Here is an 18,841-nt window from a genome sequence, read left to right on the forward strand (position 1 = left end):
AGAGGCAATTGCTCAAATAAAATGTGGTTTTATTACAAAATAATAATCTCAATCAGCAAACACACACACACAATTCATACAAAAACTTGTGAAGAATAAGGGTGGAGGAGTGGGAGATAGACTTAGGGAATGGGTGATATTTACCAGTCTAGAAGAGTGATGTCTGATGAAGGCAATGCAGTAGAGGGCAAAATGAGCAGTGTTTCAGAAAGAAAGATAGCAAGTGACCCTACATACAAGCAGGGGTGAGTGTTGAAATCCAACACACACACGCACACACACACTATGAATAGCCAAAGGACTGGGATTTGTACCCACAAATGAGTCCTGAGGTGGTATGAGGTAACTGGCAAGTAAGCCAGGGACAAAGAAACAATTGCTTTTCCGGGGTCCACGCAAAAGAGAAAGTGAGGTTTGATGGGTCTTCAGGAAGAAGATGAATACCTAGGGTTGCCAGGTCCCTCTTTGCATCCGGCGGGAGTTTTGGGGACGGAGCCTGAAGAAGGCGGGGCTTGGGGAGGGGAGGGAGTTCAATGCCATAGAGTTCAATTGCCAAAGCGGCCATTTTTCTCCAAGTGATCTGATCTCTATCGGCTGGAGATCAGTTGAATTAGCAGGAGATCTCCTGCTACTACCTGGCAGTTGGCAACCCTATGAATACCTGAATGAATCTCTAGGATATTGCTTGATTGCTGTATGAATCTTTGATGAGATTTCTGGACAGCAGAATGCTTAGAGTATTCTCACTGAATACGGAGTGATTACCAGGATGGGTGTAGATAGTGCAATTAATTATCTGCTCAGGGCGCTGATTGAATCACCTTAAGGTGACACAATGGGAATTAATCAGCCCCATTGTCCAGCCAGGTGCTCCCTGGGACATGGGAAAATGCACAGCAGCCAACTCCTTCCTGCCTCTGACAAGCACACAAAATGGCTCCCACACTTCTCTGAGAGGCATCCATTCTATGTGGAGCAGTGCTTTGCTCTTATGTTAGCCTAGGCCAGTGATGGCGAACCTTTTAGAGACCGAGTGCCCAAACTGCAACCAAAAACCCACTTACTTATCGCCGAGTGCCAATGCGGCAATTTAACCTGAATACCACCCCCAGAGGGGGCCCAGAGGGAGAGGCTAGGGTTGCCAAGTTCCTCTTCGCCATGAGTGGGAGGTTTTTGGGGTGGCGCCTGAGGAGGGCGGGGTTTGGGGAAGGACTTCAGTGCCATAGAGTCCAATTGCCAAAGTGGCAATTTTTTCCAGGGGAACTGATCTCTATTGGTTGGAGATCACCTATAATAGCAGATCTCCAGCTAGTACCTGGAGATTGGCAACTAGTTCCTTAGTGTTTTCTCTCTACATATCAAGACAAATGGAAAGGTGTTTGGAGGATAGCTTGTGGGCACTTCAAAGGTGGAATAGGACTGCACGCCCCTCCGCCCGCACAGACCCAGAGGGTGCCGGAGAAGCCGCTGGAGAGAAGGAAGGAAGGAAGGAAGGAAGGAAAGAAGGGAAGGGAGGGGGAAAGGGAAGGAAGGGAGGGAGGGAGAGAAAGAAAGAAAAAGAGAGAGAAAGGGAGAAAGAAATGGAGCGAGAGAAAGAAAAGGACAGAAAAAGAAAGAGGCCATTTATGCATGGGAGGTTTTGCCTTGGATTTGCCACTCGGTGGGGCGCGGCAGCAGGCTTGTGAGAGGCGAGCAGGGTGGGGCAGAGGGCGCCTCCTTCGCACCCACCGACCAGCCATGCCCCTCCGCCCGCACAGGCCCAGAGGGCGCCGGAGAAGCCGCCGGCCATGCCGAGTGTGAGCGCTCGGCTTCTGTTCCCCGCTCTCCCACCCGCCTGGCTGGCCGCGCACGCTCCAGCGGCGGCAATGGCGGCAGCTTCTGTGGGAGAGTCCGGGGGCCACCACCAATCATGTCGGAGGTTCCCCACCCCTGGGCTACAGCCTCCCCCATCCGGGGTGGGGCAGAGCCGGAAAGACCAGTGGCTTGGAGGAACCGTGCGTGCCGGCAGAAAGGGCTACGCGTGCCGGAAGTGGCACCCGTGCCATAGGTTCGCCAACACGGGCCTAGGCCCTGTGCCTGTAATGGCACCCCATAAATGGAGGAGGGGTCCAGCTACTCACATAGTATTCCCCATTACTATGAAAGCCAGACAATGAAGAAAGCTGACAGGAAGAAAGCTGATTCCTTTGAAACATGGTGTGGGAGGAGAATTTCGAGGATACGATGGACTGCCAAAAAGACAAATGTGTGGGTTCTAGATCAAATGAGGCCTGAACTCTCTCTAGAAGCTAAAATGACTAAACTGAGGTTATCATACGTTAGTCACATTATGAGAAGACAAGACTCACTGGAAAAGATAATAACGCTAGGAAAAGTTTATGGCAGCAGGAAAAGAGGAAGAAGAGAAGAAGAAGAAGAAGGGTTGGTTTTTGTATACCTTGATTTTCTCTACCTTTAACGACTCTGACTGGCTTACAATCACCTTCATCTCCTCTCCCCACAACAAATACCTTGTGAGGTAGGTGGGGCTAAGAGAGTTTGGAGTTTGGTTCATGTGTAGGAGTGGGGAAACCAACCCAATTCACCAGATTATAGTCCCCTGCTCATGTGGAGGAGTGGGGAATCAAACCCAGTTCTCCAGATTAGAGCCCACCGCTCTTAACCATTACACCACGCTGGAAGACCCAATATGAGCTGGATTGACTCAATGAAGGAAGCCATGGCCTTCAGTTTGCAAGTCAGTTAATGATAGGACATTTTAGAGGTCATTAAGTCATAGGGTTGCCTTAAGTTGGAGGTGACGATGGCACACAACACACACACCTATTATTGGCCCTCATCCAGGCTTGGATCCAGACTAACATTCCCACAGGCAGAAGGACTTCTGACCGTGGAGTGTGGTTTTTCTTTCTCCCCTCTCCTTGTACAATGCCCCAGTATATCTCACGGGAAAATTTTAGTCTGCATCCAACCCACAGTCCATTAATGTTGTGTGTGTGTGTAAAGTGCCTTCACGTCGCAGCCGACTTATGGCGACCCCTTTTGGGGTATGTTACCCAACATCTATTCCCAAAAATCTGGTTGACTGTGATTAATCTTACTCAGTAGTTTTATCTGAATATTTTGACATGGAGCCCTCCCTATCCCCAAAGGTTTGTGTGGGTAACAGTGTTATTTTTTTATTGTATTCACCTCATCAAATGACACCTGTGAGGCAGACGACTGTTTTGCAGATGAGGAACTGAGGCTGAGAGATCATGATTTGCCCAAGGCCACTGAGTGACACGTTGCCCTGTTTTCTGCAACTGCCATCTAAATCCAAGTAAAAACTAATCTGAATCTGGAGAACACAGGTTCTCAGACTATATTATGCATATATATCCCCATTCAAGAATATTCACATTCAAAAGAAGGCAGTGATTGATTTGCTGGATTGAAGTCTTCTATTTTAATTTGTGGGGGATATAAATGCAAGATCCATTATTTTTTTCCTAGATTCACTTTGATTTATGGCAGGGCAATGTATGCAGGTGCCAACACAAATCTATCTGTTTGGCTTCCTCCCTTCTCCTCCACGTCCCTTAAAATCCCATGTTTTTGCAAGTTGATTGCAGCTGTATAGACCAGAGGGAAATCCTTCCCATATACAATCCATCACATTGGCTAGACATTTTATGGAGGGAAAGGGCTTTTTGCTCAGTTGCCTAAGGCAGATTACTTGATTTGACAGACCAATGGCCTGATCCAACATAGCAAATCCTGTGGTTTCATATTAATGATCCGGATGTTTTTTGGCCTGTAGTTTTGAATCTGGCTATGCTGAGACTCTGATATACTGCATTTATTTTGGTTGTGATGCTTTCAAATGTTCACAGGGAGCTACTTATAACAAGCCCTGACAGATTTACGGTCACTAGACAGAGTCTGGCAAATGCACACTTTAAGAAAAATTACAATTACTTATGATGCATTTGTAAGGCCAGAACCACTGGGGTTTTGTATGATGTCTGTTCATATAATATGCATTACTTCTGAATCTAAAGACTGGTTCACTCAAATGGCCCAGCATGAAGATTTGAAACACAGGAGGTCGCAGAAACAACTCACAGGTTTAAGCATGCTCCCAATCTATTGAACATAGTGTGTACCGTGGAATACATCCACCAAAAAATGGAATTGGTAATGGAAAGGGTATATGCTCTTAGAGATACACATACAGAGGAGCCAGATCACAACATATTGTCTCTTGAGGCTGGCGGGGGTGTAAGAATGTATAAGCACAAGATTTTTTCACATGTGTCCTAGCACGTATAACGTATGTACCTGGAACCTGTATGAATCTACCCTGAGGCTACTTGACAGTACCATTTCAAACACAGTGCGCCTCAATGCATGACCACAATTCAGATGGATGTGCTACACCATTCCTTGGGAAAGAAAGGCTGGTCAGACAGACTGAGGTAACATGATTAAAAAATGCCAAGTTCTATGTACCCAAACACACGTCACCTTTTGGTGAAGTCCATACTGACTCAACATAATTCACAAAAGAGAACATGTAAAATTGTGATAATCTGGCATTGAAAGGATGCCTATGTAAATTTGCTATAAGTACAACCTGTGTAAATGCAAAACCACCAGTATCACCAGAATTCTGTAGCTTTACTTGTAGTTGTTAAAAGGTTGTATACAATATAACCAGATATATACACTTAAATCCAATTGCCTCAATAACTTCCAGCAATAATAATGGGATTAATTCCAAGGAGGGTAGCCATGTTAATCTTCATGCATGTGACACAGCACCCTTTATTTCACTAGTGTGACTCTGGCTCTTCTCAACCACTACTTCTCTGTTCTCAGATCCATCCTACTTTCCTCCATCCCATAAAACAGACAACCACATACCACACTGTGGACCATTAGTCTCCCAGCCCACAGGCCAATGATACCCCGGCTTCACCAGAGTGCCTGAGTTTGGGCTATCTTGTTCAGATATTCACTGGGGAATAACAGTAACCACCTTAAAGTTGCTGCACTGTTGGACAGCTGATGGGAAGAAGCTTAAAGCTGCCCTAGCCATGCAGTGGACAAGTATCTGCAGTTCAAAACACAAGGAGGATTGGCACAGCCACTTGGGGGGGGGGGTAACTGTTCTCTTGAACTTGTAAATAAAACAGCCAATGTGAAACTGGACCCGATGCATCTTTGAAAGAGGTCCAGAGCCACATAGTCATCAGAACGCAGTGGTGGCTTGGTAGTAATTACTGCACTTGCAGTAAATCTAGGTGGCACGGGGGCCAGAAACCAGTGGGTAGCCTGTACCCTCTCCTCCTGTTATGTCTGCACCAGCTGAGCTATGCCAATACACAGCAAGCATGAGAGATTTACCTAACAACCTCAGCACAACCAAGGTTGCAGCAAAGGGCATTTGCACAACAGGGAAGTGAACACAAATAAAAAGGATTAATCTGCCAATAACTCATGCTGCATGCTGAGCTGCGGCAATTTATAAGGGTGAGTAACAGCCTAAATCCTAGTGTCCATTGGTGGTATTTTTATCATTACAGAAGAATCCAGGCTGAAGTGACAAATGAAAAGGATGTTTCTGAGTGAGCAGAAAAAACTTGTTTTTTTGAATTTATACACAATGAAAGAAAGTGAACACCCATTTAAGACTCAAACATACTCCTAATGTTATAAGTAAGAACCTGGGCCAATGCATCCGTGACAACTTTTGTCAAGGACAGCCATTGTGAAACTTAGTTGAAATGATAAATACTGTGCCCCTTCTACCAAATGCACTAAACACTTAACATATGCTTCTGGCAGCTGCATGTGTATTGCTGCTACATTCAAGCTATCTGTTTGTTTAATTACAGTACATTATTTCTATCCTGCCTTTCTCTGTATGGACATGGTGGATTAGTTTAAAATATCTGTATGCTACCTCTCCACCAGAGTTCCCAAAGCAATTAATAACAGTAAATATCAGTCACAAACCAAATAAAACAAAAATCTTAATAACAGATCATCAACCAAATCTACTAAGAATCCCACAAACTCTCAAACAAATATTAAACAAAATAGTATTTTTTTAAAATCACTGCAACAATCATTAAACCATGAATTGAATAGACAACAACCCACTGAAAATTAAAAAAAAGCCTATAAGGAACTGAAAAGAGGTAAGAAGCAAGCAAACAAACTAAACTAAACACCAGTCAAGTAAAAGAACAGGAATGGAAAAAAGCAAGAGTCCAGTAGCACCTTAAAGACTAACAAAATTTCTGGCAGGGTATGAGCTTTCATGAGCCACAGCTCACTTCTTCAAATACAGCTAGAATGTGATTCCATCTATACTTAAGAATAGAGTGAATTGGACACATAATGGCAATGTAAATGTCAAAGGCAAGTAAATGACATTAGCAGGTGTGATTGGATTAGGTGCGATATGCAGAGGGGTAGTAGGCATGGAGAAATGAGCACGGAATGGAAAAATTCGCATGTAATGGAAAAAAATTCCCTGATGTCCTCCCCCTCAAAACAAACAAACAAACAAAACAACAACAACAACAACCGAGAAAAAGACCAGGCTATGGGAAAAGGGAAGTGTTTTCCAAAAACAGATGATGGGGCTCAGCCCCTGCAAATGCCATACACCTCATGACCATTTATCTCAGACAGTGGTGACACCAGGGAGGACATGCGATAACACAGTGTCCAGGCAGGTGGTCCTTTAAACAACCAGGACTTAGGCCATAAAGGACTTTGTTGGTTGAATGCAAAACCTTAAATTGGGATCAGAAGCAAACAGGCAGTGAAAATATTTCAATACTAGATATGCTGGCTGTAGGGAGCAACTTTGCCACTGCAGTCTGGATTTACTCAAGTTTCTGGACTGCCTTCAAGGCAGCTCTATGTAAAGAGCATTACAGTAATCAAGCCAGTGACAAACTGGCCTCTTAATCCTTAAATTATTTTAAATAAATATTTCCCCAATTTCTTTTTATACATGTGGTGGGTGGGGATAATTTAAGTATTCCCCCCATTTAAACAATTTTTTGTTTTATTGTTGGGAAATATCTATCTATCTATCTATCTATCTATCTATCTATCTATCTATCTATCTATCTATCTATCTATCTATCCTCAGAGGTAAGCCTATTAAACTCTGGGGCTTGCTTCCCTGCAGTTTTTATGCTTGCAGCTTCTATCAGGGTAATTTTGTCAACTGATAAGTAGCTGTTGTGTCAAGAGTTGTAATCATATTAAAATGAAAAGTTGTACTTGTAGGAGGTCAGGTAGATTTTCTAGCTGCTAAACCGTATACCTATTCCCAGCCCCCTCCTGGAGTTATGTACATACAGGAATTATCTGGAAGAAGGTTCGGGGCAAAACTCAATCCTGATGCAAGAAATACTTTATTCTTGTCTGTAAACCTGTGTGTGTTAAGTGCCGTCAAGTCGCTTCCGACTCATGGCGACCCTATGAATGAAAGTCCTCCAAAATGTCCTATCGTTGACAGCCTTGTTCAGGTCTTGCAAATTGAAGGCTGTGGCTTCCTTTATTGAGTCCATCCATCTCTTGTTGGGTCTTCCTCTTTTCCTGCTGCCCTCAACTTTTCCTAGCATGACGGTCTTTTCTGTCGTCTCATGACATGACCAAAGTACGATAGCCTCAGTTTAGTCATTTTAGCTTCAAGGGTCAGTTCAGGCTTGATTTGCTCGATAACCCACTGATTTGTTTTTGTGTGTTTTTTGGCAGTCCATGGTATCCGTAACACTATCCTCCAACACCACATTTCAAAGGAATCTACTTTCTTCCTGTCAGCTTTCTTCAATGTCCAGCTTTCATACCCATACATAGTAATAGGGAATATGATGGAATGGATTAACTTAATCTTGGTGGTCAGTGACACATCCTTACACTTCAGAATCTTTTCTAGCTCCTTCATGGTTGTCCTTCCCAATCTCAATCTCCTTCTGATTTCTTGGCGGCAGCCTCCCTTTTGGTTGAAGATGGAGCCAAGGAATAGAAAGTCTTCAGCAATTTCAGTTTCCTCATTGTCAACCTTAAAGTTTTGTAATTCTCCTGTAGTCATTACTTTTGTCTTCTTGATGTTCAGCTGTAGTCCTGCTTTGGCACTTCCTCTTTTAACTTTCAGCAGTAGTCATTTCAAGTCTTCGCTATTTTCTGCCAGTAATATAGTATCATCAGCATATCTCAAATTGTTAATGTTCCTCCCTCCAATTTTCACTCCACCTTCATCTAAATCTAATCCAGTGTTCCTAATTATATGTTTTGCATATAGATTGAAGAGTTAGGGAGATAAAATACATCCTTGTCTAACACCTTTGCCAATTGGAAACCATTCCATTTCTCTATATTCTGTTCTAACTGTGGCCTTTTGTCCAGAGTACAGGTTGTGCACCAAAACGATCAGATGTAGTGGCACACCCATTTCCTTTAAAACCAGCCATAGCTTTTCATGATTCACACAGTCAAAAGCTTTGCTGTAATCTATGAAACACAAGCTGATTTTCTTCTGAAATTCTCTCGTATGCTCCAGTAACCAACGTAGATTTGCAATATGATCTCTAGTGCCTCTAATAGTTCCCTTTGTCTCTACGTGTGAGTTGCTAGAACGACTTTTGATTCTGTTTTTCTAACCTTTTTCTTTTGCTTCTCATCTACCTTTGGCAATTTTAAGAGTTTCCTCAGACATCCGTGGAGGCTTTTCATTTCTTTTGGCTACAGGAATAATCTGTGCACATTCTTCCTGGATAATATCTCTAGTTTCCACCCATAGTTCTTCTGGTTTACATTCACTTGAACTCAGTAATGCAAATCTGTTCTTTACATGGTCTTTAAACTCTTCAGGAATATTGCTTAGATTGTAATTTGATGCTGTGAATGTTCTGGTGTTTTTCTTAAGCTTTATCTTGATTTTCGATATTAGCAATTCATGACCTGTACCACAGTCAGCTCCTGGTCTTGTTTTTGCCGAGAAAATAGAGCTTCTCCATCTTCTGCTTCCAATTATGTAATCTTTTTGATTTCTATACTGGCCGTCTGTTGATGTCCATGTATACAATTGTCTATTTAGTTGCCTGAAACGTGTGTTTGCAATGAACAAATTGTTGTCTTCATAGAATTCTATGAGTCGTTCTCCTGCTTCATTCTGTGCTCCTAGCCCAAATCTGCCAACAACATTTGATTATGCTTTGCTTCCTACTTTTGCGTTCCAGTCACCTATGATTATCAGCATATCTTGTTTAGGTGTGTGATCAATTTCTTCTTGAACAGTTGCATAAAAACTGTAAAGCTACCATAATGCAAACTGCTGAAACATGTATTTCACAGTATCCCACATCCAAGTCAGTAGCCATTGAGTGTCTGATCATCTATTGACCACAGTCTGGACTTCTTGCTACCATAGATATAAAACAAGATTTAGAGCAATAAAAATAAGCGTAGCATCTGAGAATTAGAACCTTCTCACATCTCACTAAATCCTCTAAATAAAAAACCACTTTTCAAAATAGGTGTGTTTTTTCTATGTGCCTCCTATAAAATTAATTCTTTGCTAATTCTTTTCCTCCAGGTATCAACTGTGAGCTGGAAATTGATGAGTGTTTGTCACAGCCTTGCCTGAATGGTGGAAGTTGTCATGATAGTCTGGGTGGCTATTACTGCTCCTGTCCACTTGGCTTCCATGGTGATTTATGTGCAGTCAACACTGATGAGTGTGCAAGTCAGCCATGCCTCAATGAGGGGGAATGTATCGACGGTATCAACAGGTATGCGTTCTCAGGAGATAACCAGCACTTGTTATCTATCCTAACAATGGAATCACCTCTGTGTCAGGAGGGCTGCAAATGTGAATCTGTTGATGCTGTTTGCCAGATGAATATTTGATCTTTCATTCATTGATCTCAAATAGAATTTGAGGCCTACTTAGAAATATACCTGAAAACTAATCTCAGTCAAACTGTAGAAATTAATTTTCCCTCTCCTAAATGAGGATCATTCAATTTATTCCAGAATTCTGATGGTATATTAAGGCTGCTTTTCTCAGGGTTACTTACAATACCGTGGTGGATACAGGAAGGCTGATACTTCCACTTCTCAATGCTGCTTATTTTTAATGTTCCAAGTTGAAAGTTGGGAAGTCAGTGCTCTGATTTATAAGGATTGGCCAACTGGCAGCCTATGGGCTGCATCTGGTTCCCACTGCCATTTTCTCATGCTCTTTCTATCCCATCCACTGTCACATTGACCTTGCACATTCTCCCCCCATTCAGTGGGAGATGGGTGACAGGGACTTGGGAGGGATGCCAGTGGTGCATGCATGCCATGACATCACTTCCACGGAAAACCAGAAGTGATGTCACATCACTTTAAGAATCACTGCAAACTCTATGGTAAAACCATACTCCTTATGTCTCTGATCAAGCTTAGAAACATAGAATCATAGAGTTGGAAGGTACCATCAGGGTCATCTAGTCCAACCCCCCTCACAATGCAGGAAATTCACAACTACCTCCCCCCCCACACACACCCAGTGTTCAGAAGATGGCCAAGATGCCCCCCCTCTCATGAACTGCCTAAGGTCATAAAATCAGCATTGCTGACAGATGGCCATCTAGCCTCTGCTTAAAAACCTCCAGGGAAGGAGAGCTTACCACCTCCCGAGGAAGCCTGTTCCACTGAGGAACCGCTCTAACTGTTAGAAAATTCTTCCTAATGTCTAGATGGAAACTCTTCTGATTTAATTTTAACCCATTGGTTCTGGTCTGACCTTCTGGGGCAACAGAAAACAACTCGGCACCATCCTCTATATGACAGCCCTTCAAGTACTTGAAGATGGTTATCATATCCCCTCTCAGTCTTCTCCTCTTCAGGCTAAACATACCCAGCTCCTTCAACCTTTCCTCATAGGATTTGGTCTCCAGACCCCTCACCATCTTTGTTGCCCTCCTCTGGACACATTCCAGCTTATCTACATCTTTCTTAAATTGTGGTGCCCAAAACTGAACACAATACTCTAGGTGAGATCTAACCAGAGAAGAGTAAAGCGATACCATCACTTCATGTAATCTAGACTCTTTACTTCTGTTAATGCAGCCCAAGATCGCATTTGCCTTTTTAGCTACCGCATCACACTGCTGACTCATGTTCAGTATTTGGTCTACTAAGACCCCAAGATCCTTTTCACACACACTACTGCTAAGTCTCCCTCATCCTATAATTATGCATTTGATTTTTCCTACCTAAATGCAGAACTTTACATTTATCTCTGTTGAAATGCATTTTATTGGATTGAGCCCAATTCTCCAGCCTGTCAAGATCATCCTGTATCCTGGCTCTGTCTTCTACTGTATTTGCTACCCTTCCCAATTTAGTATCATCTGCAAATTTAATAGGCATCCTCTCTATTCCTTCATCAAAATGATTTATAAAGATATTAAACAACACAGGGCCCAGAACAGATCCCTGAGGCACTCCACTAGTCACTCTTCTCCAAGTGGATGAGGAACCATTATCAAGCACTCTTTGGGTGCGATCTGTCAACCAATTACAGATCCACCTAACAGTAACAGGATCTAAATCACATTTTCCCAATTTGTCAACAAGAATATTATGGGGAACCTTATCAAAAGCCTTACTGAAATCTAGATAAACTATGTCTACAGCACTCCCCTGATCCAGCAAGATAGTAACTTTCTAAAAAAAGAGATAAGATTAGTCTGATGTCACTTGTTTTTGAGAAACCCGTGCTGACTCTTAGTAATCAGATCCATCCTTTGAAAATGCTCAAGGACTGACTGCTTGCCCCATGACAAGTTTTTTCCTATTGTAAAAAGTATGTAGGGCTACTATTACATGCCTTTTGAATGTAATATTTAGGATAGTTCTCTGTTTCTGAACTGGGAAATATGGATTTCTCTAAAGATGGTGCAGCAAAGTCTAAAAGCCTGTTTATAATGTTGGCAGAGAAGCTAAAACATCTATGCAGTCTCGCTTCATAAAAAAACAGCCCATAGTTGATCAAAGGAAATCTACTTGTTACACTTTACCATCCAAATATATTTCCCAAATACTTCTTTGATATGGCTCTGTTTATATAGTTCAGTTAGTTCAGTAACAAATGCCACTTGACAAGCACAATTTTGATCTCCTTTGTATTTTTAGCCCCGTTACAAATAATAGATCATGCATTTCAAACAGTCAGATCTGCTGCGGTTAGATACTGTTTAATGACTCTGAGTTAGAATTCCTTATTCTGCCTGAATAGTTATTTATGCCTCTTTGCAATGTGCTCCAATAAAACTGTCCATTGAACTAATCTTGCTCATGCCAGGATCAGATCTCTACTCTCTCCAGGTAAAGTGAAATGAAGCTTTATTCAGCATCAGCTGTAATATGCAGAGGCCATTCTCAGGATAGGCTCCTGTGGAGCTAAGCTTTTAAAGTGAATCAAGTATGTAATAAGTTAGGGTTTCAGTCATTATAGGTAAATATAATAGTTTATTGCCAGAAAAATGCAGTGGTCTCCTGTCTTCCCTGAATGCTGTCATCAGCTCAGGATATAATAGTTTAATATATAATATAATACATTATATTATATTATATTATATTATATTATATTATATTATATTATATTATATTATATTATATTATATTAGTTTATTGCCAAACAAATCTAGTAGTTTCCTGACTTCCCTGAATGCGGTCATAAGCTCAGGAAGGCAACTGGCGGGAATTTGAAGGAGGCAGGGACATGCGGGGTCATCATCTTCAAACTGCATTACATCATTTCTGGAGGAAACCCAGAAGTGACATCAGTCCTCTCTAGGAACCACCAGAAACAATATGATTTAACCACCAAATTTCCAGAGATTTCTAGAGTGGACTGACATAACTTTTGGGTTTTTCTTGGAAATGACATAACACCATCAGCCATCAGAGATTTTTTAGAACTTTTTTTCTTTCACCAGCTACCAGAGTGGCAGCAGGAAATGGCAGCCAGAGCAGGGAATCCACTGTCCCTTGCAAGAATCTGGCAGCCCTAGCCAGAAGGAATCCTTTGCAAACTCCCATCGTCTATGTTCCGTACAAGGATTTGTCTCTAAACTGCAACATTCACTACAAAGTATGTAATAATCTTCTCAGGATCAATCCAAGACGTTTTGCTTTGCAAAGTAGCTGCATTATATGACATGGGGGTCAAAAGATCTAACCAGATCTTTCTAGCATCTTTTTAAGCACAGCTGCATAGGACTCTGGTTTGTATCTGAGTCATCCGCAAAGGGGGTTTAATCTTTTTGGCACTGTATGGTTCCACAAATCAAAATCAGGCTCCTCATGCTATTAAGAGGGGTGCCCATTTCCCCCCTTTGATTGATTAATAATGGCAGGTGTGTTTTTGATGAATGAGACAGTGTGGGAGTGGAAGGGTTAGAGCAGTGGTTCACACCTTTTTAGTATGGTGACCCACAAGTCCAAATTTACCCAGCATGGTGACCCGCTTAAAAAAACAGAGCATGCACAAATCAATAAAACTGCAAAAGCCTCAGATCCGCTTTCACAGGCTTCATGACCCACCTTTGGGTCATGACTCACAGATTTGGAAAAACTAGATTAGAGCCCCTCTTCCTTTTTCATGTGGATTAAAACCAAATCCCTTGAATGGCTTCAATCCTTCACCCATTTTATGTGATCCTGTAAAATGCACCTGAAGGTCCTTGTAATATGATTCTGGGCTGTACCCCTCTGATTGCTTCATTAACATTCTTTAAAAGATCTCCCTACCCAAGAAATCTCCAACTTTCTTATGCAATCAGGGAAGTTCTATATTATGATAAAATATTAAAGTATCATAATCTAGGCATTTTAATGTTTGTTTCTGTTGGGGGGGGAAAACTCCTTAATCAACACCAGTAAAATGTGGCCTAGTTCTGATAAACCTGTATTATTGTATCAATTCCCAATGACAATAACACAGTAGGAGGTTGATCGTTCAAATCAGTTTGTTTATTAGGCCCAATATACACACCGGGTGAAAATTGCCCAAATACACAGGACAATTCACACAAACATCAAAGGAACGCAAGCACAGATATAATCTTTGGTAATGGGAGGTACAAAATACATGGCGTCAATACATAGAACCAATAATAGATATTTAAGGATTTGAACACCGTATATACCCATGTATAAGCCGACCCGCGTATAAGCTGAGGTGCCTAATTTCTCCCCAAAAATGGGGAAAAATTAGGCACCCGCTTATAAGCCGAGGGTCGGCTTATAACCCCTCCCCCCCCCGCAGGCTTACCTGACAGGGCTCTCCAGTGGCGAGGGTCCGGCGGCGGCGCAGCCCGGGGGGGCCTGGACAACCTTCCTGCGGCTGCAGGAGGCTGCCCCAGGCCGCTCCCGGCGGGAGGAAGCGGCGGCGAGGCCCAGGGGGACCCGGAGCAGCCTTCCTGCGGCTGCAGGAGGCTGCCCAAGGCCCCTCCCGGCCGGGAAAAATGGCGGAGGGGGGGGCGGGAAGGGCCGGGGCAGCCATCCTGCGGCTGCAGGAGGCTGCCCAAGGCCCCTCCCGGCCGGGAAAAATGAGCAGTGAAGACCCACATTCCCAGGTGCTTCTCCTAAATTACTGCAGCTCTTCTTATCTTGGACCCTGGCAGCTGCCAAGGCTAACTAAGAGGGTTCCTAGCTGGTTCTTATCTCTGGAAAACCAGATTATGCAAGCATACTAAGCCATCTATGGATTCTTTAATTAGCTTCTAACTAAGGAGCAACAGTGGGTCTCTTATACTTGAGGCCTGTAAAATATGCAAGTACTTGGTGCAACTATACAAGCCACCTCTAATATTCTGAGTGTGGCATGTTCATGAGTGCAGATATACTTTATTGAGTACAAAGAATATATTTCAAATCAGAGAATACGTTTCCAATACATTTTTAGTGAATGAATACATTTCTTCAGTGAAAGAATACATTTTCGATAACATATAATGATTTCAGGCATTTCAGTTCTCAGTGACCTGACCTGGGTGGCCCAGGCTAGCCTGATCTCATCAGATCTCAGGAGCTAAGCAGGGTCAACCCTGGTTAGTATTTGGATGGGAGACCACCAAGGAATACCAGGGTTGCTGTGCAGAGGAAGGCACTGGCAAACCACCTCTGTTAGTCTCTTGCCATGAAAACCCCAAAAGGGGGTCGCCATAAGTCGGCTGCGACTTGACGGCACTTTACACACACAGTTCTCAGTGAAGTGCAAACTCAGTGTCTGAGCTGTACTGCTTTGGACTGCATGTGTAAGCTCGCATGACTGAATGTGTGTCTGGAGTGCCGTCAAGTCACAGCCGACTTATGGTGACACCAGGAAAAGGCTTTCAAGGCCAGTGAGAAGCAGAGGTGGCTTGCCATAGCCTTCCTCTGAGAGTCTTCCTTTGTGGTCTCCCTCCCACGTACCAACCCTGCTTAGCTTCCAAGATCTGATGAGATTGGACTGTAGCATGCTGCCTCCCCTCACGACTGACTTCCCTATAAAAAAAAATTCCCTACATGTAGAAAATCAGCACATCAGAGAAAAGGTCATACTAGGACTGACACTCTACTTCTTTATGTACAGGGAATCTTTCAAGATGAAGGAACGATCATGTGATTTCTTACATACAGTCTGATTAGGGTTGCCAGGTCCCTCTTTGCCACTGGCAGGAGGTTTTTGGGGCAGAGCCTGAGGAGGGCAGGGTTTGGAGAGGGGAGGGACTTCAATGCCATAGAGTCTAATTGCCAAATTGGCCATTTTTTCCAGGTGAACTGATCTCTATCGGCTTGAGACCAGTTGTAATAGCAGATCTCCAGCTAGTACCTGGAGGTGGGCAACACTAAGTCTGATGTGCTACAGCCCAACGAGAGGTTCTGTCTCCTCTGTAAAGTAGTCCAGAGTTTTCATGCCAAGTATTCTTGAACCAATTACTGTGATTTTTGAAAATTATGAAGAAAAGAGATGGGGATTAAAAAAAACTCAAATAGAAACATTTTACACTGAAATGGTTTAGATAAATGGTTTGGCTATCTCAAATAACCAAACTTTGGAACCAGGCCTTGAAAATGCAAGCCACTGCCTCTCCCTATCACAAGGAAACAGATCAGACATTCTGCTAGATTTCCCTATTCCTCTTGAATTGAACAATAGCTGTGATTTATGCCACTGTGCAATATACAGCAGTGAAACTGCCCATGGAACTAATCATTCTAATGCCAGGCTCAGTTCTTCTGCTCTCAGCAGATAAAACAAAATGCATGTTTTGGGATATCAGCTGCTCTGCACATATTATTTGCACCAGCCATGCTCAGGACAATTTTGAGTTGAACTAAGTTTCTTTTTTAAACTTGAGCCATTTGAATTCGGAGAGTGGTGAAATTTGACGTTTGGGGCAGGCAACAAGTTTGCTTTCTAAACGGCCCATCTGTATGTCAAATAAATTTAATCCCATTCACAAACTCACGTAGTGGGTTGACATACATGGCTTCTTCTTAAATATTGAAAGAGAATTTATAAAAACCACAGCAAGGTCCATGTGGATAGAAAGCACTGGACGACAGAGACAATAGAGAAAAGGGAATTGGAGGCTTTTGAGGTGCCGGTGGTGAAGAACACGTGAAAGAGCTGTATGGTTAGGGTAAAAGAGCAGTACGGTAAAAGAAAAAGAAAGTAATAAAGAAATGTTGAACATGAAATCAGTACAGAAATCAGCACAGTGGAGAGTTGTCAGAGGTAAATCTATGGATTAACTTATTCCCCCACCCCCCAATGCAGATACAGCTGCAACTGTACTGACACCGGACACGTGGGACTGCGCTGTGAAACTCTCATTCCTTTATGCTGGTCACACCCGTGCCATAACAATGCTACTTGCAAGGACACAGCGGAGAGCTATTTGTGCCACTGCTTGCCAGGTAAGCTCTTCTTTTGCCCACCCCCGCCCACCCCCATAGGATCTCGGTGTGCATATAAATTCTGCATCAAGGAAACCCACACTCTGAACCAAAATAAACCAGGTTTTGTGACTATGGGAGAAAAATGCATGGTCGCTTTAGCCTCCTTTATTCCCTGTTTCAGCCAGGATTCAGCCAGGATCAAACGCATGTGTTTTCGCCGAATGTGCGTTGGATCCTGGCTGAATCTTGGCTGAAACGGAATAAAGAAGCTAAAGCGACCGTGCGTTTTTCGCCCTATGATAACAGATTAAATGAAGTCAGTTTTTATATAGAGCCTCAGTACATTCATTCTGTTGATGAACATTTATGCCATTGTCTGGATATCAGTGAACTGTGCAGGGCACTTAATGCCTCACCCCTGACTACAAGAAATCCTATTTAATTCTGATATGGCTTTGGAGATTTCACGAAGCATTGCCAATATGTTCTTATGATATGCTTTGAAGTCTCTCATCGCAGCCATATGGGATAGAAACTTGCTTTTAAAAAAAACAAAACTCTAAGAACAATATAATTGCTACCACATTCTGTAGGTCTTTTGCTCTGGCACAGAATCACTGACTCTACACAGCCCTGACCTCACAGTCCCTGCTGGGAGTCAAAAAAGAAACAATGCTAGAAGGGCAATGATTTCAGATTGCCCTGGTTTTTGTTGTTGTTGTTTTGCATTAATGACTACAGTCTGAAAGATTGTAGCTTTGTACATATGCCCTAAAGGAAGAGGATAATTGACAATTGATGGGGGCGGGGGTAAGATCATGATCACAAGCTATGCTCCAACTCACATAGGGTTGCCAACCTCCAGGTAGTAGCTGCAGATCTCCTGCTATTACAACTGCTCTCCAGCTGATAGAGATCAGTTCACCTGGTGAAAATGGCTGCTTTGGCAATTGGACTCTATGGCACTGAAGTCCCTCCCATCCCCAAACCCCACCCTCCTCAGGCTCTGTCCCAAAAACCTCCCGCCGGTGGCGAAGAGGGACCTCTTAACCCTAAACCTGCATTAGTTCACTGGATTGTCTCTAAAGAGCCTACAAAAGAAATGTACACGTTTATGGCTCTTTCAGTGTGATCCCAATTGCATGGAGCTGTACACATGTATACAGGATCTATACAATACTTCCTATGAACACACATAGGTTGTTGGTTGCTATTGCAGTCCCCCCCTGTTTGTGCATCATTTGAAAATGTTTTATGACCAAAAATGTTTTGCCTTCTGAGTCCATGGACCAGTCTGGTATTCGTTAATACATTCACCTATCTGTTCCCTATGCATGGTAGGGAGTGAGAGAGGAATGAGAGCATGCCTGCCTTTCTTGTCACTCACCCAGCCCCTGCCCAACCTCTCAAAGGGAGCGTTGCGTAACATTTCAATAGGATATATGTGCATACGTTCCAATGCATATATGACCAATTTGGTTACCCTTTACCTGGGAATTGACTGCGTGATCTGGGTGTAGAATCATAGAATCATAGAGTTAGAAGGGACCACCAGGGTCATCTAGTCCAACCCCCTGCCCAATGAAGGAAATTAACAACTACCTCCCCCCCCCACATCCCCAGTGACCCCAACCTTCCCCCCACTATGCAGGATCCCACAATCAAAGCACTCCCGACAGATGGCCATCCAGCCTCTGCTTAAAGACCTCCAAAGATGGGGACTCCACCACCCTTCGAGGCAGTGCATTCCACCATTGGACAGCCCTAACTGTCAGGAAGTTCTTCCTAATGTTTAGGTGGAATTGCTTTTCTCTTAAATCCATTTTAAATCCATTACTCCGTGTCCTAGTCTCTGAAGCAACAGAGAACAAGCTATTTCCCTCAT

General features: G+C 43.1%; 1 protein-coding gene across 1 annotated transcript in view; it reads left to right on the plus strand.

The window, feature by feature from the left end:
* Positions 1 to 18,841, plus strand: part of CRB1 (crumbs cell polarity complex component 1) — a 168,632-nt gene that overhangs the window by 62,984 nt on the left and 86,807 nt on the right. Inside the window, 2 exon segments of the mRNA XM_056867569.1 lie at positions 9,608 to 9,803; positions 16,835 to 16,974. Coding sequence (XP_056723547.1) covers positions 9,608 to 9,803; positions 16,835 to 16,974 — 336 coding nt within the window.

Source organism: Euleptes europaea, chromosome 2 (genome assembly GCF_029931775.1).
Source record: "Euleptes europaea isolate rEulEur1 chromosome 2, rEulEur1.hap1, whole genome shotgun sequence".
NCBI classification, from domain to species: domain Eukaryota; kingdom Metazoa; phylum Chordata; class Lepidosauria; order Squamata; family Sphaerodactylidae; genus Euleptes; species Euleptes europaea.